At 40.3% G+C, this 23,305-nt stretch overlaps 1 protein-coding gene across 1 annotated transcript in view; it reads left to right on the top strand.

Moving 5' to 3' along the window:
- LOC132819354 (regulator of G-protein signaling 7) overlaps positions 1-23,305 on the top strand; it is a 453,401-nt gene that overhangs the window by 371,062 nt on the left and 59,034 nt on the right. The window contains exon 9 of the mRNA XM_060830815.1: positions 18,157-18,231. Within this exon, the coding sequence (XP_060686798.1) occupies positions 18,157-18,231 (75 nt within the window). The remainder of the gene's footprint in view (positions 1-18,156; positions 18,232-23,305) is intronic.

Raw genomic sequence — 23,305 nt, 5'->3', positions numbered from 1 at the left:
TCTTGACCAGGGATTCCACTTCCTTAGTAAACTTTGTGGGCGGCACGGTGGCACAGTGGTTAGCACTGCTGCCTCACAGCGCCAGAGACCCGGGTTCAATTCCCGCCTCAGGCGACTGACTGTGTGGAGTTTGCATGTTCTCCCCGTGTCTGCGTGGGTTTCCTCCGGGTGTTCTGGTTTCCTCCCACAATCCAAAGATGTGCGGGTCAGGTGAATTGGCCATGCTAAATTGCCAGTAGTATTAGGTAAGGGGTAAATGTAGGGGTATGGGTGGGTTGCTTCGGTGGGTCGGTGTGGACTTGTTGGGCCGAAGGGCCTGTTTCCACACTGTAAGTAATCTAATCTAAACCACAGCTCACACGTTCTATATCTCCCTCCCTGCCTGACAGATACATACTTATCTAGGACACACAGGAGCTTTTCCTTGAATAAGCTCCACATTTTTGATGTGCTCATCCCTGCAGTTTCCTTCCCCATTCTACGCTTCCTAAATCCTTCCTAATTGCATCATAATTTCCCTTCCCCCAGCTGTAACTCTTGCCCAGTGGTATACACCTATCCCTTTCCATCTCTAAAGTAAACCTGACAGAATTGTGATCGCTGTCTCCAAAGTGCTCACCTACTTCCAAATCTAACACCTGGCCAGGCTCATTACCCAGTACTAAATCTAAAGTGGATTCACCCCTTGTTGGCCTGTCTACATACTGTGTCAGGAAGCCCTCCTGCACACACTGGACAAAAACTGACCCATCTATCGTACTCATACTGTTGTGATCCCAGTCAATATTTGGATAGTTGAAGTCCCCCATGACAACTACCCTGCCTCTCTCACTCCTATCAAGAATCATCTTTGCTATCCTTTCCTCTGCATCTCTGGGACTATTCGGAGGCCTATAGAAAACTCCCAGCATGGTGACTTCTCCTTTCATGTTTCTAACCTCAGCCCATACTACCTCAGTTAACGAGTCCTCAAACATCCTTTCTACAACTGTAATATTGTCCCTGATCAACAATGCCACATCTCTCCCTCTTTTACCATCTTCTCTGTTCTTATTGAAACATCTGAATCCCGGAACCTGCAACAGCCATTCCTGTCCCTGCTCTATCCATGTCTCCGTAATGGCCACAACATCGAAGTCCCAGGTACCAACCCACGCTGCCAGTTCACCCACTTTATTTCAGATGCTCCTCGCATTGAAGTAGACACACTTCAATCCAGGTTCTCACTTGCCAGTGTCAGAGACTTGATTTTGGAACTCCCTACTCTCATTCTCTTCTGTACTTGTTCTACAATTTTGGTTACCATCCCCCTTCCGTATTAGTTTAAATCCACCTTAATAGCTTTAGCGAATTTCCCACCCAAGATATTGGTACCCCTCTGATTTAGATGAAGATCATCCTGCTTGTAGAGGTCCTACCTACCCCAGAAAGAACTCCAATTATCTAAAAACCCGAAACCCTCCCTCCTGCACCATCCCTGTAGCTATGTATTCAACTTCTTTCTCTCCCTATTCCTCACCTCACTAGCATGTGGCACGGGCAGCAAACCAGAGAAAACAACTCGTTTGTCCTAGCTCTAAGCTTCCATTCTAGCTCCCTGAATTTCTGCCTCAAGTTCCCATCTCTCTTCCGACCTATGTCGTTGGTGCCAATGTGGACCACGATTGGGGCTGCTCTCCCTCCCTCCGTGGGATCCCCAAAACACGATCATACACACACACACACACACACACACACACACATATACACACACATACACACACACACACACACACATACACAGACACACACGCATACACACACGCACATATACACACACACATACACATATACATGCACACACACATATACACACACACTTACACACATACATACACACACATGCAGATGCACACACACACGCATACACACATACACACACGCACACACAGGCACACACACACACATAAAGACACACACACATACACATGCGCACACATATACACACACAAACACAAACACACACATACAAACACACATACAGACATGCACACACAAACACACACATGTGGGTGAGTGACACTGACCACCTTACTGATAAGAGCATTGGCATGGTACAGTCAGTTCTGCTAAAATACAATAGTTATGTCCTCATACAAGGCCGTGTTATAAGAAAATTGCATACTAGCAGCACCATCTAAACTAATGAGGTTGCAGTGGCATTATAACCAATACACACTTCAAAAGTTTGCACTATAGAAATAGTGTCCCTAATTTGTCAATTGTTTTTTAGCAAATTTGCATCAATGAAATGCATACTATAGTGGAACAAGTTGTACATTGACCAGAGTAGGCAGATCACAAAGGTAATTAGCATGCAAAACTGACTTGATGGCAGTGGTGCTATTTTGAAGCTCAGTTCTTGAGCCAATATATTCCCTCAACCATGCACAGCTGGGCTCACATTCAGGAGCTAGAAGGAACCCCACCACTCCCCCCAGCACTACTTAAAGGGATCATCAACCCCTCATACATTGGTTATCAGTTGATTTCTTTTGCTTACTTTCTCAATATTACAAGTATTTTGGTGCTTCGTACAGTTGTTTCAAATTGTAAATCTAAAGGAAATGGTATGAGCTGCTGAAAGATTCCCTCCAGCTTTAAGGTTGCTGCATGAACCAGTCTCTACGAGTATCTTAGCCCTTGGAATACATCAAGACCTGCAGAATGAACAGTGGCGATGCAAAACAGACAAATTGCTAGAAGAACGAGGCTGAAGAGTTGGAGAAGTATTAACAATTCAAAGATAAATTTTTCAACTTGGACTTGAATGAGAAATAAAGTATAAAATGCCATGCCTATGTATAGATATCCTCACTGAAATCTGCTGAAGTCCACCAGAAGCAATGATAGAAGGAGATTGCATAAAAGATATCAGTTACTGCAAGTTGTACTCTCAGCAGTTAATAAACCTCTGCTAGCTTTTCAAATAAACCGAATTGACACTCTCAATCTGTGTTACTCACAAGATAACCTAAGAAAGCACATCAAATAGTCCTTCTCAGATACTGAAGCAATCTATGTCCATGCAGCAAAGCAGGAACAACATTCAAACTTGAGCTGAGAAGTGGCAAACAACATTTGTTTGAATAAGGACCAGGCAATTACAATTTCTAACAAGAGAGAATGCAACCATCTCCCCTTGACATTCAATGTCATCACCATCTCTGAATTATCCCTAGTATCAAACAGTTACAATTGCCCTGAATTGAACTGGACCAGCTATTTAAATATAATGATTAAAAAAGCAGATCAGAGATTGAGACTCTGTAGTGAGCAACTTACGTCATGACTCCCAAGCCTGTCCATTCAGTTAGGAATGTAACAGAATACTTTCTACTTCCTTAGATGTGTGCAGTTTCAATAGCATTTAAGAAGTTTCATGGCATTTTGGACAAAACAGCTTGCTTTGTCAGCATCACATCCAACATCTCAACCACGTATTCCCTGTAACATTGGTCCAAAGTTTCAGCATTGTGCATTGATTACAAGATGCACTACTGTAACTCATTAATCCTCTTTTGAAAACATCTTCCAAAATCATAATATACACCATCTGGAAGAAATGGGACAAATAAAAGGTGTATTATCACACCAGCTGCAACTTGTAAATCGAACAGATTGGATGAAAGGGAAGTAGGATAATAGGAAGACGATTAGGTATGAAAATAATGTCAACTTCAATGCTATCAACCTCATCCCTGGCTACAGTTCACATCCCAAAACTGGTTAGCATTGGCTTGACCATATGGGTTTGAATATGTAGCAGAGCCTGTTCTCTTTCAGTTAGCTTCTGCTGCTTCCGTCATTTCATTTTATTCGTTCATAGCACATGAGCATCAGTGGCTGCGACTGCAATTAATGCCTGACTTTAGTTGCCTTTGAGAAGGTTGCAGTGGTTGGCCACTTTGCTCTTTAGAAGGCAAGTGAGTTGTGAGTGCAGTGCAATGCGTTTGGGCATCAGTCTATCATTTGATTAGTTGCCACTGTGAGGCCTGAGGTGGTATAAACATATAGGGTGAGGTGAAGCATATGAACATTAGGTGTGCATCCTGAATAGTGATGTTTGGTCATTGAGCAACACTGGTATGATGAATTGAGCAGTGTGTGGGGCTTGTGCTATAGATGGTAGCATGGTTAAGATGAACATGGATTCACTAACCTTGCCCACTCATGTGAGACCATTGAACTTCATGCTGCACTGCATTCAAATCTTCAAATCATGACGTCTGGCACTGGTTGCCACAGATATCACGTCTCCATTTCCAGTGTGTTTGAAGGGCTTCTTGCTTGTGGCATATCTCTTACTTTCAACCTCCGACTTCCAGATGGACAAGGCATGATCAGAAAACTTCAATCTCCCATGTCAGGCTGTTCTTTCCTCTTTCCCAGAGTCATTTCTTGCACAATTGCTAGCTGCTTCTGCTGTAGATTAAATGTACCCCCTTCCCCCCACCCCTTTTCGACAGTGCAGCCTAGCTTTACTTGGTACTTAAGTATAAGTTATGATTTTAAACTTCTGAGGCTTGCAGCTGATGAACTTTATGGTTAGTGCTGGCTGTATACTGTAATTATTTGAAATAGTAAGCGTCATGAAGTTGGTGCACCAGCTGCATGACATTGAGCTGTACAGTTTAATAATGTATTGTGATCCCTGTATAGTTTTTTAGGGGTTTTCCAATTTTAAAGTCTGGTTGAAGATTTGTAGCTCGGGTGTCCGTTGTTGTGGTTCTGTTCGCCAAGCTGGAAGTTTTTGCTGCAAACGTTTCATTCCCTGGCTAGGGAACATCATCAGTGCTATTGGAGCCTCCTGTGAAGCGCTGCTTTGATGTTTCTTCCGGTATTTATAGTGGTATCCACTATAAATACCGGAAGAAACATCAAAGCAGCGCTTCACAGGAAGCTCCAATAGCACTGATGATGTTCCCTAGCCAGGGAACGAAACGTTTGCAGCAAAAACTTCCAGCTTGGCGAACAGTTTTCCAATTTTGTTCCGATGATCTTTTATGAATTCTCAAGTAGTGTGCTTGTTTTGTAGGTATTTTCAATTAAATCTTCATTAAGGTGTATGCAAAGTCAAACTGATGTATCAAAGTTGCATTATGATATTCCATGACAGATTCAATTATAGCTTACATGGTTAGAAGTAACATTGTTGAAATTTAGAAATGGATTAAAAATAGCTATAAGACTGTGAAAGCCAATCACTAAAACACTCAACAAAACTTCAACAAATCTTATTCCGACAAAGCAATTGGTCGTTATTTACAAGGAAACTGTATGCAGAGTGGCTAAACTTGGAAAAGAGAGAGTTGGTCACAGCTCTGAGTCTCTCACAAGTTTGCACTTACAGACAGAAAAGCAGGAATACTTATACTTAAAACTTATCAATATCTATCAGTAGAGGTTAGTCATCTATTAGACCGGTACATTAAATTATGATCTGTGTTATTACTTCAGAGGCTTATCACCTTGACCTCTCAAAACCTGGTGCCAGATATGTCATCTCATAACATCCTTGTTGGGGGCTCAAAGGATTTTGTAGAATGTCTTTATTTGGGCTCAGTCAATGTCCCAGAATTAATTCCTCATGAAGGGCTTTTGCCCGAAACATCGATTTTACTGCTCCTTGGATACTGCCTGAACTGCTGTGCTCTTCCAGCACCACTAATCCAGAGTCCTAGAATGTATGTGGATCCAGCCTGATCAAGCTCTGTCGAGGTCTACCAAGGTTAAAGAATTTATGTGGACTTACCCTATGTCAGGTCCTGCTGTGGTCAGCAGCGCTTTGACCTTTGTTAAAGTCTTAACTTGTGTTGTGTCAGGCAGCTCTGGGTCATACAAAGGATAGTCAAGGTGTATGTTACAATCAGGGGTTAGCCAGTTTTCCCACAATTCCACCGAATCGGATGAATTGCTATCCTGCCTTATGGACAATGCAAAGTATTTTATTTATATAATATCCCACAGTTCTATAAATTTTATTTATATACATAATTAAACGATATTAACATTTAAATTTCCATAGTTTAGGAAATCAACATTGATATCCATAAATGGCACAACTTGTTTTAACTGAGTAGTAAAATCATTCACATCTACAGGAGTACTTGTGGACCTTAAACATTTAATTCTGTGCTTTCGTCACTCTCAATTTTGTTCATTCTTCCTTCTTTTATGAATATAACAAGAGAAAACTACAGGAATTAATTAAAAGTCTGACAACTTGCCCTTTGATGACGCAGTGTCTATATTAATAACTTGCTGCTAACAAATAGTGCAAAGCAATGATTGTATTCTATTTCTAGAAATGCTAGACAAATTGCTTCCATTTCATTTCAATAAAGCTATAAAACCAAACGATAAAGCAACCTATAAAAGCTTGTCACTAGAAAATGCAAAATTTATAAAGCTGTTAAAGTTAATTGTACTTTATTATTGCTATATTTAGTATTCAATTAGCTAAAGAAAATAGTGTATTTAGAAGGTTATTTTTGTCTAGTTTTAAATGTTAATTATGTTCTTTGAAGCTATTTTAGTGACTAATACTTTATACTTACTTACTTTCTATCTGTTGCACAATCCTAAATCCATAATACTCCCAATCCAGACTGTTTGAATTCAGTCTGCTCAACTCCTTTGTGGGACTTGATCAAAAATCTTCTGGAGATCCAAATTCAGCATATTATTGCATTTATCTTATCGACCTTGCTTGTAACATTCTCAAAAAGTTCTACCAAGTTTGTCAAACATGAGTTCTCTTTCATAAATCCATATTAAGACTTTCCAATTGTACCATTAATTTCTAAATATTCTATAAGCACATACTTTATAATAAATTCTGCTATGTTTCACATTGCTGATAACTTCCCATTGCTAATAGATCTGTAGTTCCCTGTTTTATCTCTACTTGTCTTAAATGGTGGAGTTACACTTGCAATCATCTAATCTCCAGGCACTGTTGAAGAACAGACTAAATGGAGTTTTTAAAAATGATCACCAATGTATCCATTATTTTTATTGCTATCTCTGTCAGCACTCTAAGGTCAAGCTCACTGGATCCCAGGAATTCGTCAACTTTCAGTCTTGTTAATTTCTCAAATGCTGTATTTTTATGAATGTGAATTTATTTCAATTCTACACTTCTATCAACACTTGGATATTTGTTATTTCAGGGAGACCTCTTATGTTTTCCTCAATGAAGACAGATACAAAGTACTTATGTAGCTTCTCTGTCATTTCTCAATTGCCAATTAGGCATTTTCCTCTGGTCTACCTATAATGGGCCCACATTTGCTTTGCCAATCTTTTCCTTTTTATATATCTAGAGAAATTTCCAGTCATTTTTATGCACCTTGTTATTTTTCATTTATCTTCCCTTCTCTCTTCCCTTATCAACGTTTTGCTGAGTTGTAAATTCTCCTAATTTTTAGGCTTATAATGTTTTTGGCAACTTTATAAAACTCCTTCTATGATCTGATACTATTATTGAAACTTCCTATGTTAGCCATGGTTGTCTCATTTTTCCTGTTAGATATTTTTGCCTCTAATGGATTATAATTTTTTGAAGATTGAGCATTAATTCTTTAAATACTCGCCATTGCCTATCTACAGTCAAACCTTTTAATGTGTTTTTCTAACAGTTAGCTTCCTCCTTGTCATTTCATAATTGATTGAATTTGATTTAAGACCTCAGTTTCAGATTGAACTACACAATTTGCATACTTTTAGATTAGATTAGATTAGATTAGATTACTTACAGTGTGGAAACAGGCCCTTCAGCCCAACAAGTCCACACCGACCCGCCGAAGCGCAACCCACCCATACCCCTACATTTACCCCTTACCTAACACTACGGGCAATTTAGCATGGCAAATTCACCTGACCCGCACATCTTTGGACTGTGGGAGGAAACTGGAGCACCCGGAGGAAACCCACGCAGACACGGGGAGAACGTGCAAACTCCACACAGTCAATCGCCTGAGGCAGGAATTGAACCCAGGTCTCTGGCGCTGTGAGGCAGCAGTGCCACCGTGTCACCCACTTCATGGAAGATTTCATTGCATTATGATCTAATATCATGTGACATAATTTAATATATATCTTCTTAAGGTTAGCAATTAGACTTTTCCAATTAATAATACAAAATTGAAAGTAAACTATGTTGTAATTAATTCCCCAACATATTGCTCCAGAAAACTACCTTGAATATTCTCCTAGACATTGGTGCTGATGATATTTACCAGTCTATACATAAGTTTTAAGTCGAAGTAAGTTGCTGTATACACCTCTAATTTTGGATGTAGGTTTGTTCACGGAGCTGGAAAGTTTGTTTTTAGATGTTTCATCACCATACCAGGTAACATCTTCAATGAGCCTCCAGATGAAGCATTGGTGGTGTAGCCTGCTTTCTGTTTATGTGTTTCAGTTTCCTTAGGTTGGTGATGTCATTTTCTGTTGTGACATCATTTTCTATGGTGATGTCATTTCCTGTTCTTTTTCTCAAGAGTGGTAAATAGGATCTAAGTCAAGTGTTTGTTGATAGAGTTCTGGTTGGAATGCCATGCTCCTAGGAATTCTCGTGTGTGCCTCTGTTTGCCTTGTCCTAGGATGGATGCGTTCTCCCAGTCAAAGTGGTTTCCTTCCTCATCTATATGTATCCCAAACACATAAATAGAAAGTTAAAACTCACACATCACCAAGTTATATTCCAACAGGTTTAATAGGAAGCACTAGCTTTCGGACCACCACTCCTTCATCAGGTGATTGTGGAGTACACAATTGTAAGACCTGCTGGACTATAACCTGGTGTTGTGTGATTTTTAAGTTTGTACATCCCATTCCAACATTGGCATCTCCAAATCATGACATAAATAGAAAGCGGGCTACACCACCAGTGCTGCATCTGGAGGCTGACTGAAGATGTTACCTAGTATGGTGATGAAACATCTGAAAATGAACCTTCCAGAATAGGCATCCAGAACCTCAACCTGAGCTACAAATCTTCTCAAAAATTGCTAACCTCTAATTTTCTGATATATATTATACCCCACAATATCACTATTATTTGTTAGCCTATAAACCACTCCTATGAAGATTTGTGGCCCCTTGCTCTTCCTTAGGTCCACCCAAACAGATTCTGTATCCTGTTTTCTGATCCAAGATCATCTTTCATTCATACACTGATTCTGTACCTTATTATCAACTCTACTCCACCACCTTTTCTTTTTGCCCATCCCTTCTAAATGTTGAATACCCTTTAATATTTAGTTCCCAATCTTGATTATCCTGAATCCACATCTCCACACTAACAATTAAAACATATTTTTTGCTTCTACTTGTGCTATTCATTCTTGTTGAATGCTGTGTGCATTCAGATAGAGTGCTTTTTCATTCTGCATTTTTAACAGTATGCTGTAATTTGACCTTGGTTGATTCTATAAGTTCTTTTCACAGCTTTCTACTTCCATTTACAGCTTTTCCTACTTCCTATAACCAGCTTTGTCTTTATTATATTTTAATTCCATCTTAAGTTAACATCCCTGCAACAAGCAGGTTAGACAACACTAGTAAGTCATTCTTTAAGTATGTTGTGCCCTGTCCTGCTGAAGTATAACCCATCTTCCTTATACATGTTCCATCTGCCCCATTCCTTCCTGCACAATCTATTCAGCCATGTCATTCTATACACGATGTGGAGTGCTGGTTTTGGACGGGTGGACAAAGTTAAAAGTCACACAACACCAGGTTATAGTCTTGCAGGTTAATTTGGAAGAACTAGCTTTCAGAGCACTGTTCCTTCATCAGGTAACCTGAAGGAGCAGTGCTCTGAAAGCTGGTACTTCCAAATAAACCTGTTGGACCAAAACCTGGCATTCTGTACATGCACCACACTCTGTGAAAAAGTTGCCCCTTAGCTCCCTTTGAAACCTTTCCCATCTCATCCTAAACTTATGCCCTCTAGTTCAGGACTCCCCCAACCCAGGGAAAGATCTTGTCTATTTATGCTATCCATGCCCGTCATGATTTTATGAACCTCTATAATTCACTCTTCAGCCTCTGATGCTCCAGGGAAAATAGCCTCAGCATATTCAGTCCCTCCCTATGGCTCAAATCCTGCAACCTTGGAAACATTCATGTAACTCTTTTCTGAACCATTTCAAGTTTCACAACATCCTTCCGTTAGGAGGGAGACCAGAATTGCACACAATATTCCAAAAGTGGTCTAACCAATGGCCTGTACAGGAAGTGGTGGAGGCTAGTACAATTGCAACATTTAAAAGGCATCTGGATGGGTATATGAATAGGAAGGGTTTGGAGGGATATGAGCCAGGTTCTGGCAGGTGGGACTAGATTGAGTTGGGATATCTGCTCGGCATGGACGGGTTGGACCAAAGACGCTACTTTCGTGCTGTACATCTCTATAACTCTATGACTCTATGTGTTTATTTGCTTCCCATTTTCATACTCACCAGCATGTGTTGCTGGGAACAAACCTGAAAATACAGCATTGGAGCTCTTGCCTTTCGGTTTCCTTTCCTTGAATCCTACTTTCAGAACCTTATCCCCTTTTCTACCTCTGTTGTTGGGGCCAGTGTGGACAATGACCACTGCCTATGCAACCTTTCCTAAGAGAATGTTCATCAGCCAATATTAGATTAAATTCCTTTACAGTGTGGAAACAGGTCCTTCGGCCCAAGCAGTCCACACCAATCCTCTGAAGAGTAACCCACCTAGACCCATTTCCCTCTGATTAATGCACCTAACACTATGGGCAATTTAGCATGGCCGATACACCTGACCTGCACATCTTTGGACTGGGGGAGGAAACCGGGGCACCCAGAGGAAACCTACGCAGACACAGGGAGAATGTGCAAACTCCACACAGGCAGTCCCTCGAGGCTGGAATCAAACTTGGGTCCCTGGCGCTGAGAGGCAGCAGTGCTAGCCACTGAGCTGCTGTGCTGCATCCTTGACCCTGACACGAGGGAGGTAACATACAAGGGAGTCAAGTCCATGGCTACTGAAATGCTATCTGTTCACCTAACTATTAAGTGTTATGACAAACGTTCCTTCTCCTTGTGACAGTAGTTTATGTTTCATAATTGTCTTTTCGGAACTTTCCACCTGGAGAAGTGAGGCCGTCCAGTGTGTTTTCCTCTCACATATTTTGATGAGAGGGGCTTTAGAGAAAGGTAGAGTAGTCAAAGATTATTGCAGCTGGGGCAGTTCACCACAGACTCTCAGACACAGACTCTCAGACACAGATGTTTACCATATCAGAAAGCATCATCATCATGGAGGAAATGGCAGAAGTGGCTTAAAATCACAAATCCTGCCACCAAACACATTACTCCCTGTTTCTGCAGGATCAAGAATGGAGCCATTTCGGGTTTCGCAGAGGCGCAGTTCCTGGAAGCAGCTGGCTCTTTGAATGGTTGGCTGTCTCCATTTAACTCGCATTGTGGTTTAGTAACGTAATTGCATGAAACTTGGAGCACATGGAAAAGACCAACTCAAACCAGGTCTTTTCTCAGTAGGATGGTCAGGATACTTTTGGAGAACTGAGATGTCTCTGTCGATTTAGTGCTAAGATACCTTGGGGGCAGGCAACAGGTATTCTTTATGGGGGAGGTGATTACTCCCCTTTGTAGAGGGTGAGTTTAGATACCATTTGATTGATATCAAACACATGGGTGATGGTGGTCAAATTTGGGATGGGGTTAACTGCAGAGAGGGTTGCCCTTAAAGTTGCATAAACCCCTTGGAAAGGAGGGTCCTCTTTCCTTTACTCCACACCCACGCGAGTTCGCCAATTACTGTGGTGGTCTCTCTCCAGCAGGCTCTGAAGCTTCAAAGACCTGGAATGCTGCACTTGGACAACTCCGCTGGAGAGAGAGCACTGAACCAAACTCACTGTTTATAACCTGACCAGCGAGTCAGAACTTATCTCCACACAGTAATCACAACCACCACCAAAGCTTGGGCAATTCCCTCTCTTATTGGTGGGACAACAGCCACCTGTTGCCTACCCACTCTGGCTGTATCTCCATGAAAGAGAAAAGAGAGATCAAACTGCTAATCCTGGCCAACAATCCCCCTTGAGAGGGCAGTTCACCCTTCAGTCCTTGTCACTGAAATTATAATCTAGGATCTGCTGTGAACTCAACCAGAATTGCTGTACCCAGAAGGAGCACACACAGAATCAAATATGAGTTAAAATTACCAGTGAACTTTATTACTGAAAAAAAATCAACTTGCCCTATCCGTACAATACTTTGATGAAACGTATAATCTATACTATGATATAACATTTAAGAAAATTGGAGTGTACACAATGTAAATCTTTAGCCTTACACAATTTACAGGGTACTTTAAGAACTACAAAACCACCCTCCGCCTCCCACCCAATGCTAACCAACTGCTCCAGAGTACGAGTGTTCCAGGCCTGAAAAGGGTTCTTACAGTCTCAGGGGAACTTGTTGGATCTGGTGGGGCTTCCTCTCTGCCTTCAGAAGTTGTAGACTTCCGAAGTCTGAGGTCACAGACAGGGTCGATATCTTCAACCCCAAAACGTTGGTGTCCAGAGACGCAGCCAGCTCAGAGCGATGAGAGTGAAAAGGAGAAAGAGCCCCAATAACTGACCCTGCTGCCCCCTTTAACCTTGCCATTCCAAAGGGCTGCCAGCTCCACCCCTCAGGTAATTCCATTTCACAAAGCATCTCCGGTGATTGCTGGGTCCGGTTTAATCTCACCATTCGTGGAAACAAAAGGGTCAATACCGTCCCAAGTTTACTTAACTGAAGTTTTGATGACTTAATGGAGCCTCCCAAACTGTTTTCAGATTAGAGTAAATCGTTATCCCATTAACTAGATAGGCTCCATTGTTCACAGTTTTTTCATCACCATTTCTATGCCTGTCCCTTGATACAATGTCTGGCGGGTGCCGTTTTATTGGTCAAGTTGCCTCGTACCTCTGAGGTCTCTGTCTCCTGACGATGGTGTGTCCTTATTGTAGCAGGCCTGCTGAGAAATCCAGCCTCCACAGATGCCAGGTTAGCCAGTTTTTCACAAAAGGCCATTGTCTTTCAGTCTTTCCTTGCTACAGAACTGACTGAAAAGCCTGTCAAACCTATCAAAAGCTCGAAAGAAGTGACAGCGCTACAAAGAAGTGATTATAATTGGGTGATGAAAGTCATCATTTTTAAAGGTTGGGGGGTTAGCGTAGCAGGGTCATCTCCTGTCTCTGTGAATCTGAACTAAGAACAAAAATTATGTGTCAAAATCCAAACTATTTTTCAACTTCTTCCTGAAAGCATGACAGACTTGGTGTTTCCATTCAAGCAAATTGTTCCTTGCAAATAACACTGTATTCTGCATTCTGTTGTATTATCCTGATGTACAATGTGAGGTGTGATTTGTCTGGTTAGCGTGCAATACAATACTTTTCACTGTATCTTTGCACATGTGGCAATGATAAATCAAGTCAAATCAAATGCAGTATTGTTGTAGCTGTAGCCAATGCCTTTTCTATTGCAAAGTGTTCTTCCCAAAATATTCACGATATATATGATCAATCATGGAATTATAAATTAATATTTTGGATAATTCATCGTTGTGGCACTTGAAATTTTCTTCCAAAAAGGACGAACTAATGTGTCACACATGTGTTGTATCTACCGTCCCTTCAAAGATTATCCGGGAAGGGATTAGACAGCCATGGCTGACAAAGGAAGTCAGGAAATGTATTAAAGAAAAAGAGAGATCCTATAAAGTGGCCAAGAGTATTGGGAAATCAGAAGATTGGGAAGGCTACAAAATCAAACAGAGGATAACAAAAAGAGAAATAAAGAAGGAGAGGGTCAAATATGAAGGTAGGCTAGCCAGGAATATTAGAAATGATAGTAAAAGTTTCTTTCAATACATAAGAAACAAATGACAGGCAAAAGTAGACATTGGGCCACTTCAAACTGATGTTGGAAGCCTAGTGGTGGGAGATAAGGAAATAGCTGGAGAAGTTAATAAGTACTTTGCATCAGTCTTCACAGTGGAAGACATGAGTAATATGCCAACAATTAAAGGGAGTCAGGGAGCTGAGTTGAGTATGGTTGCCATTACAAAAGAGAAAGTGCTAGAAAAGGTAAACGGTCTTAAAATTGATAAATCTCCTGGCCCTGATGGGCTACATCCTAGAGTTCTGAGGGAGGTGGCTGAGGAAATAGCAGAGACGTTGGTTGAGATCTTTCAAAAGTCACTGGAGTCAGGGAAAGTCCCAGATGATAGGAAGATCGCTGTTGTAACCCCCTTGTTCAAGAAAGGATCAAGACAAAAGATGGAAAATTATAGGCCAATTAGCCTAACCTCGATTGTTGGTAAAATTCTAGAATCCATCATTAAGGATGAGGTTTCTAAATTCTTGGAAGAGCAGAGTCAGATTAGAACAAGTCAACATGGATTTAGTAAGGGGAGGTCGTGCCTGACAAACCTGTTGGAATTTTTTGAAGAGGTGACAAGTAGGTTAGACCAGGGAAACCCAGTGGATGTGGTCTATCTAAACTTCCAAAAGGCCTTTGATAAGGTGCCACATGGGAGGCTGCTGAGTAAGGTGAGGGCCCATGGTGTTCGAGATGAGCTACTGATCTGGATTGAGGATTGGCTGTCTGACAAAAGGCAGAGAGTTGGGATAAAAGGTTCTTTTTCAGAATTGCAGCCGGTAACAAGCGGTGTCCCGCAGGGTTCAATATTGGGGCCGTAGCTGTTCACGTTATATATTAATGATCTGGATGAAGGGACTGGGGGCATTCTAGCGAAGTTTGCCAATGATACAAAATTAGGTGGACAGGCAGGTAGTACTGAGGAAGTGCAGAAGGATCTAGACAGTTTGGGAGAGTGGTCCAGGAAATGGCTGATGGAATTCAATGTGAGCAAATGCGAGGTCTTGCACTTTGGAAAAAAGAATAAAAGCATAGACTACTTTCTAAACGCTGAGAAAATTTGTAAAGTCAAAGTACAAAGGGATCTGGGAGTGCTAGTCGAGGATTCTCTAAAGGTAAACATGCAGGTTGAGTCTGTGATTAAGAAAGCGAATATAATGTTGTCATTTATCTCAAGGGGGTTGGAATATAAAAGCACCGTTGTGCTACTGAGACTTTATAAAGCTCTGGTTAGGCTCCATTTGGAGTACTGTATCCAGTTTTGGTCCCTACACCTCAAGAAGGACGTACTGGCACTGGAGTGTGTCCAGCAGAGATTCACACAGATGGTCCCTGGAATGGTAGGTCTAACATATGAGGAATGGTTGAGGATCCTGGGATTGTATTCATTGGAGCTTAGAAGATTAATGGGAGATGTAATAGAAACTTACAAGATAATACATGGCTTGGAAAGGGTGGACGCTAGGAAATTGTTTCTGTTAGGCGAGGAGACTAGGACCCGTGGACACAGCCTTAGAGTTAGAGGGGGTAAATTCAGAACAGAAGTGCGGAGACATTTCTTCAGCCAGAGAGTGGTGGGCCTGTGGAATTCATTGCCACAGAGTGCAGTGGAGGCCGGGACTCTAAATGTCTTCAAGGCAGAGATTGATAAATTCTTGATGTCACAAAGAATTAAGGGCTACGGGGAGAATGTGAGTAAGTGAAGTTGAAATGTCCATCAGCCATAATTGAATGGCAGAGTGGACTCGATGGGCCAAATGGCCTTACTTCCACTCCTATGTCTTATGTTCTTATGGTCTAACACCTAACACACTATTGCTTTATATCTGCAATGCATGCTGCCTATTCAAATGTCTGTACCCCACTAATGGAAATTAAACAATTAAGTCATATGCAAGTACATTGTGCTTTTCAACTTTCTCTGCCAATGTAACATTGGGCTGGAATCCTTTGCTCACCCTCTGACACCTAAGTTTTCTGAGTTAAAGGGTCATTGGTTCTATGGGGTGTGATTGTGACCAGATTCTCACTCACAAGAGAAACTCAATGATGGAGATACCATTCCAGTACCAACTTAAAAGGACAACCAAAGATAAAAGGAACATTTAAAGGCAATCCTTAGACCTGGTTTCCCTGAGTGCAGCCTGAAATAACACCTCAGGCTAAGCCAGTCTTGTAAAGGAACACATCAAACTTCTGATAGGCCCTTTCTTTGCATAGGTGAAGAGGCTGACAACTCCTTCAGGTATGGGTAAAGAATGCATCTTCAAAGTGAGAAACCCACAGAAGACCAACAGAACATAAGGTCCTCAATGTACTTACAAAATGGAAATTATTGGAAGCTGGGCCAAATCCTGGCAAATGGGATAGGACAGATTGAGATGACTGGTCAGCATGGATGGGTTGGACTAAACAGTCAGTTTCCATGTTGTTTGACTCTGTAACTCTGTTTCAAATCTCAATGTCAGAATGAAAAATATCAGGAAGTGCTGTGAGTGGCGATTGGATGAGAAATATGCATTATTTTCATTCAGTAGGCAGTAAAATACCATATGATGAATTTCCCAGCCCATTGATCCATTCAAACGTTTCACTTAAAAGGAGCATGGCTCAGAGTAGAACTGAGTCTGAATTCCTGCTTCTCTAGTTTGCACTCCCTTCAAGTGCAGATCTGTACTCATGGTGCATTTGAGAAATTTATAATTATTTAATGCTCATCACACAACAGGCAGATTTGTATAGAATTTTGGCTTATACAAAACTAAACCAGCTCAAATTCTGGTACAGCAAATCTAACACTCCCCAAATCATTACCAACTGAACAGAGAATGAAACTCAGCAAACAATTCAGTCATAGTAACCCCAAGATTCGTGTGTTGGCACCTGAAAGACCATTGCCATCTGAGGGAGCTGTCTTTGTTAGGTAGATATTTATTTTAACTGTGCTTAGACATAAAGAATCATCTGAGCACAGATCATGAAGGACACCTACCATATAGGACTGAGCACATGTCTGGAGCGTCCCAACATAAATTACTGATGTAAAATTTAATGGATTCCTTATGGGCATGTGACACTCACCTGCCTGATTATTTTGCAAGAATCTGCATCTGATGGTTTTGTACACTTAAGTACAGTCAAAAAAATCTGCTTTTTTTTTTACAACATTCTGAGATCATCTTAGTCTGCTGTGAGTACATTTAGCTTTCATTTCTGCATTAACCTTTTTCATCTCTTAGAAATTCCTTGGATATGATTTTTGAAGGCCATTATATCATTTAGTCAAACCATTGAGTGGACGCTACACATCCTAGGGTCCAAAGAGTACTCAGTGTCTCTCTTGAGTGCAATTTAGTGTATGGATCTGCAGTGTGGCCTGAACATCATTTTATGTGTTTTGGCACCTTTCAAGTGATTTTAAATGCCTTTCACTTTACCTCTGCAATTTAACAAATCTCTTAAGAATCTTTAAATTCTTAGGTGATTCATATAAAGTTTAAAGAGGTTTTACTATTTGATTATTTTTGATAGATTTCAGGCCAACACTTTCCAAAAACGAAAGCAAAAATCTATGGCTGTTCGATAACTTAAATACAAGCAGCAAATTGCGAAGTGCAATGGACCTAGCAGCATCTGTGGAGTGAGAAACATGCTTAATGTTTTAGATTCGTGACCTTTCATCAGAACTGGGAGGTTGTTATATTTAGACAATTGAGTATGTGAAAGGGAGGGCGTGAGAGAGAAAAGGAAGGTCTTTCATTTTCATATATCTCAATTTTGTTGTCTTTGTTGGTTTGTTCTTTTTTCTCCATTTATTTTCTCTATTTTCCTTTGCTTTCAGTAGGACATTGCCATTACACCACCGTCTTTTCTTTCTTTACTTGTCAGATTACCACTCCCTTTGGTTTTACACATGAAATCTTTTTGCCATTTAATCTCCCTGCTCTCCTTGCTGTCACAAATCTTTCCTTTTGGTAGTTTTGGTAGTTTTCTCCTACCTTCTGCCTTCCATTTTGTCAAAACCTAATGCATCTTTAACTTGTCCAGTTCTGCTGTAATCTGGTATCTCGGAAACATTAATCCACTTTCCAGCCAGGTTTCACATAGCATTCTGTATTGGATCACATTTATGTAAAAAGAACGAAGAATGTATAGATTTTAAATTGTTATGATTTTCTTTTAGCCAGGTTGTGTAAATACTACAGAAGTGGATATCAAGAAATCATCCCGAATGAGAAATCCTCACAAAACAAGAAAGGTAAACCATATTTTCAATAAGTCAGTCACCACTGACAGAATACAGTGGAACCTAATATTTTGATCTTTACTTCTTGTGAATGCACTCACAACTGGCAGTGTGTCAAACTGCACACGCATTTATGTCAACGCCAGCATTATAATCCTGCAATGTTCCAATCATTGGAAATTAGCTGATGCTCTAAACCTAAACAGTGTAAATAGCTATGACATTATTTTGCCCATTCTATCACCACTTACTGTAAAAATCAATTCTTTTTGTACTTGAGCTGTTAGCATAATGTATACTTATGTTCTTTTGACTCCATTGTTAACTGTGCTGAACAGATTGCGCTGCAACTAATTAACCATTTAGCCAATAATCATAACTTAATTGTTTTCACTGAAGCAGTAAATATCAGCAGATATTACTTCCCCACATTATTGGAACTGGCAGCATGATGCAAATGAACAGAGATCAAAAACATTAAGTCATGATGATGTCTAACCAGCTTCAATTTTCATACAGTAGTTTGCTATCTGATCAATGTGACCATTCTGTCATTTCTTGGATTTGGAGCAAGAGCCTGACTATGAACTGTCTGAACATGTCTGATGTTTGGGCAGATGCCCTGCCTTGCTGTAATGTTTTCCATTACAAATAACCCCTGACAGGAAGCCAGTTAAAATGTTAATTTGAACAGACAAAAGAAGACAAGTTCAAGTACTTGTAACCATAACCATAGTTACTTTGTTTTTCAGCTGTCTTCATTAACATTCAGACGTGCTTTGAATATTTTCAGTAAATTTCTAATATATCAGAAAGACCCTAAGGCATAGAAATACAGTATGTAGCCCAGGCTAAAGTTCTGACAACATGGGTTTGAATCCCATCTCATCAGATGTGAAAATTGAATTCAATAACATCTGGAATGAAAAGTTAGCCTCATGGTGATCATATAACCATTGTCAATCATTGTTAAAAACCCATCTGGTTCACTAATACACTTCAGGGAATTAAACTTGATATGTTTATTCAATCTTGTTAATATGTGAATCCAGATCTACAGCAATGTAGATGACTCTTAAATGCCCTCTGTGCAATAAACACAAGCCTAGCCAGTGCTGAGCACATCCCATGAAAAACTATATATATAAAAATTGCCTTCCCTATTTTCTGAAAAATTGGATGCTACATTTTTGTAATCATGCGTGAAGACTATCAAGTCCCATTGTCCTGCAGCTTTCTGAACCTGATGAAGGGCTTATGCTCGAAACGTCGAATTCTCTATTCCTGAGATGCTGCCTAACCTGCTGTGCTTTGACCAGCAACACATTTGCAGCTGTGATCTCCAGCATCTGCAGACCTCATTTTTTACTCAATTGAAATGATATCCAACTCTTCTGTTCTTCCAGCCAAAGAACATAACCTCACTTCCCATGAGTGAATAAAAACATTCAGACATTATATTCCTCCTGCCATGTGTTTTTTGCCCACTCACTTAACCTGTCTATACTCCTCAGGAGACTCTTTGTGTCACCTTCACCACTTGTTTACCCAAATATCTTCTGTCACCCACCAATTTTGCAATGAGGGAATCATAACATATCAAGTTATAACATGTATTGTAAATAATTATGGCCCCAGCACTGACCTCTGTGGCACTGTATTAGTTAAAAGTTACCATCCTCAAAGCGACCCTTATCCCAAGCCTGTATCTTTTATTGTCTAGCTAATCTTCTACCCATACTATCACCGACACCATAGGCTTTGTCTTATGACGTAACGTTTTGTGCAGTACTTTATTGAATACCTTTTGGAAATCCAAAGATAATGTGTCTACCAGTTCTCCTTTATCTATCCTGCTTGTCATTTCCTCAAAGAATTTTAATAAATTTGTCAAACATGATTTCCCCTTCATGAAGCAATGCCAATTTTGTTTGATTATACAATATAAATCTAAATACTCTGCTATTGCATCATTGTATAGACTAACATTTTCCCAATGACAGATGTTAAACTAACTGGCCCACAATTGCCTGCCTTTCATCTCCCTACTTTTTGAATAACCTTGTTACATCTGCATTTTTACAATCATCTTGGACTTTTCTTGAATCTAAAGATTTATGGAAGACTGCTACAAATAAAATACACTGTCTGTGGCCACTTCCTTTGAAAGCATAAGATGTAACCAGGTCCAGAAAATTTAACAGCCTTTAACTGCATTATTTTCCTTTTTTTGTTCTCTAGTAATAGCTGTTGCATTTATTTCCACCCCATCTTTTACCTCTTAATTTTTTTTGAATGCATTTAGTATGTTCTACCATGAAGACTGATGCAAAACATTTATAGAATTCCTCTGCAATTTCCTAGTTCACCATTATTATTTATTCAATGTGGTTCTTGGGGTTTAGGGATTAAATGGTATGGGGAGAAAGTGGAAACAGGATACTGTATTGAATGATCAGCCATGATCATCTTAAATGATAGAGTAAGGTCGAAGGGCTGAATGGTCTATACTTGCTCCTATTTTCTATGTTTCTATGTCCCCAGCCTTTTTCTCCAAAGGGCAAATACTCATTTTCCCTTCTGTCTTTTCAGATATTTAAAGAAGCTCTTACTTACTTTTTAAAATATTATTTGCAAGTTTACTCTCAATGTTTGTTTTCTCTCTTTTAGATTCTTTTGTCCCTTTTGTTGGTTTTTAAAGCTTTCCTAATTGCCTGGTTTATTATTAATCTTTGCTGCTGTATATAGTTTTTTATTTCAATTTGATATTATCCTTAAGTTCTTTGGTTAACCACAGTTGTTTTGTTATAATGTATTTATTGTGGGTTTGATATATACATAGAAAAGTGATAACTTTGCATTTATGTTTAGAGTAACTTAATTTTGTCAAAGCTAATGTTGCCTGTAATCTTCTGTGCTTGCAAGGTGGATGTGGGCAAAGAGAGTTTGAAGGAATGTTTGTGAAAAGAGGTAGCAGTAGACAACTGTTACTGTTGAAGCATGCAATCCAGTACCGTTCTCTTTCAGCTTGCCATGCAACTGGTCTTCCTTGCTTAACTTGTGCAAGGCAGAATGAAAATAACAGATATTTGTTCTTTGATTCACCTTCCACAATCAACTTACACAAATCCAACTTCAGTTGGTCAGTCATTAACTAGTAGCTTGGGCACAAAGCTTTCACTTGTTTGTAGTTTCATGCCAGCAAATTTGGTGTCCCTCTCTTTAATATTTGCCAGTTTGTAGACTCCTATTTCTTCAGCCTTGATAAATCCTATTAACATGTTCAGGTGTCCTTTGAGTCTTTGCAAATGCAATTGCTATGTTAAGTACCCTATTCTGCTTTTCTCTTCAACCACCTCAATATCGTTAAATGTTATTGACGTGCAATTTTCCATTGCCACCACTAATGTTCTCCATGAGTGGTCCAACTCCACACCTGGATCTGTTATAAAAAACTGATCTTTTAAAAGACATCAATGCAAATGACATAATTCCTTTGAGTTTGTCTGACATCGACAGTGAATCATTCAAGTGAATCATTCATCAATTATACCCATAGCAACAGGAGTTCATCCATGTGTGCTTTGCCTGAAATTGGGTCCTTGGTTCTGTGAGAAACAAAACTCACATATTAATAAATTTCAGTCCGAGTTAAATTCTAAAGCAGCGAATTTTATTGATACATACTTGCAAGAACAGGTGCCTAACGAGTAAGCACCCCGATCTGAGGGTTACATTCTGATTTATGCTGTTCAGCTGCGTCTCTCGGTCCTCCCTTTCACCCCATTGATTACTTTTACTGTAGCGCGTGGCCTATCACAAGCTCTAGCTTCTCTCCACCTCTGTTTACTTCTCCCATTACTCTAAACCTATCGTCCCTTACTCTTATTTACCTCTTTCCTTATTTTTGACTATCCTGACATAGTTTGCTGTCTTCGTGCGATCATCCTGCCAAACTAAATTCCATCCGTTGACCACATCCCTCCTGAGACTGGCACACTATTCTCCTGTTACTGGTACATCCCACTACAGGTCACTCTGCCCTATTAGTCATAGATAATTCTACCTGTTTTCCCTTCATACCATTTTGTATTTGCATGCGCAGCCTAATTTTATGATATAAGCTTTTGCAGAAGCAACACCTGTTCCCTTATTCTGCACAATTTTAACCCTATATCTTACAATCCCCCCTTTTTCTTCTTGGCTACTAAATGTTGTCTTCTGCATTTGTCTCATATGTTGCCTTCCAGTTTGCTAGCATCATCCCTGAGACTTCATTTATAGTGGCTAATTCCTCAAGGTCACCCATCCCCTCATTGTTCAAGAAGTTGAGTTCTTCTGCCTGATTACCTTTTAGAGGCATTTGTTTTGCCAAGGCCGTCTCAATTAGTCGCTGGGTTAACCCTCGTCCACAAGGTATGATACAACAGCTAATTGCTGTCAGTACTCCTGCTACCACTATCAGGGAGGTGAGGATAGAGACTACCACGCCTTTCCACTTCCCAAACCATGATCCCAGCCATCCCGGGAGGTGATGTGTCCACTCCTGAGTTGTTAGCCAATTCTTCTGCCAAGGTGGTCAATCCTTGCAAAGCACGAGAGATTGACCCATCAGGTGCTGTATTATTTGGAATAAAGGTACAACAGCTACCCTCTAGCATCACACATACACTCCCTTTTTCAGCTAGGATCATATCTAGGGCCAGTCTGTTTTCCCAGGCCATTCTGCTGGTTGCATCAAGTTGCTCGGAAATACCCTTGACTGCATCTCTAGTGTAATTGATGAATCTTTGCTGGTTGTAAAAAAATATAGTTTATCTCATTCTTGTTGACCGTTACCCACCAAAATAGGGTGATTCAAAACCTGCTGCAATCTAGTTGCAGGCCTTGAACTGATCGGGGACCCCTCTAAGAACTCCTATAGAGTCGAGATAAATCGTATCATCAAAGGAAGTATCGAATAAAGACCTTTTACTCCTCTCATTCTTTGTTACTACCACCTTCTCCTTCTCAAATGCCAAGGTGAATGGGATTGCCAATTGCACAATTGCACTTATCCTTCTCCAGTCAGGAGGTAGGGTAGGTC

The sequence above is a fragment of the Hemiscyllium ocellatum genome, chromosome 10 (assembly GCF_020745735.1).
Source record: "Hemiscyllium ocellatum isolate sHemOce1 chromosome 10, sHemOce1.pat.X.cur, whole genome shotgun sequence".
Taxonomy (NCBI): Eukaryota; Metazoa; Chordata; class Chondrichthyes; order Orectolobiformes; family Hemiscylliidae; genus Hemiscyllium; species Hemiscyllium ocellatum.
This window is presented reverse-complemented; position numbering and strand designations above follow the sequence as displayed.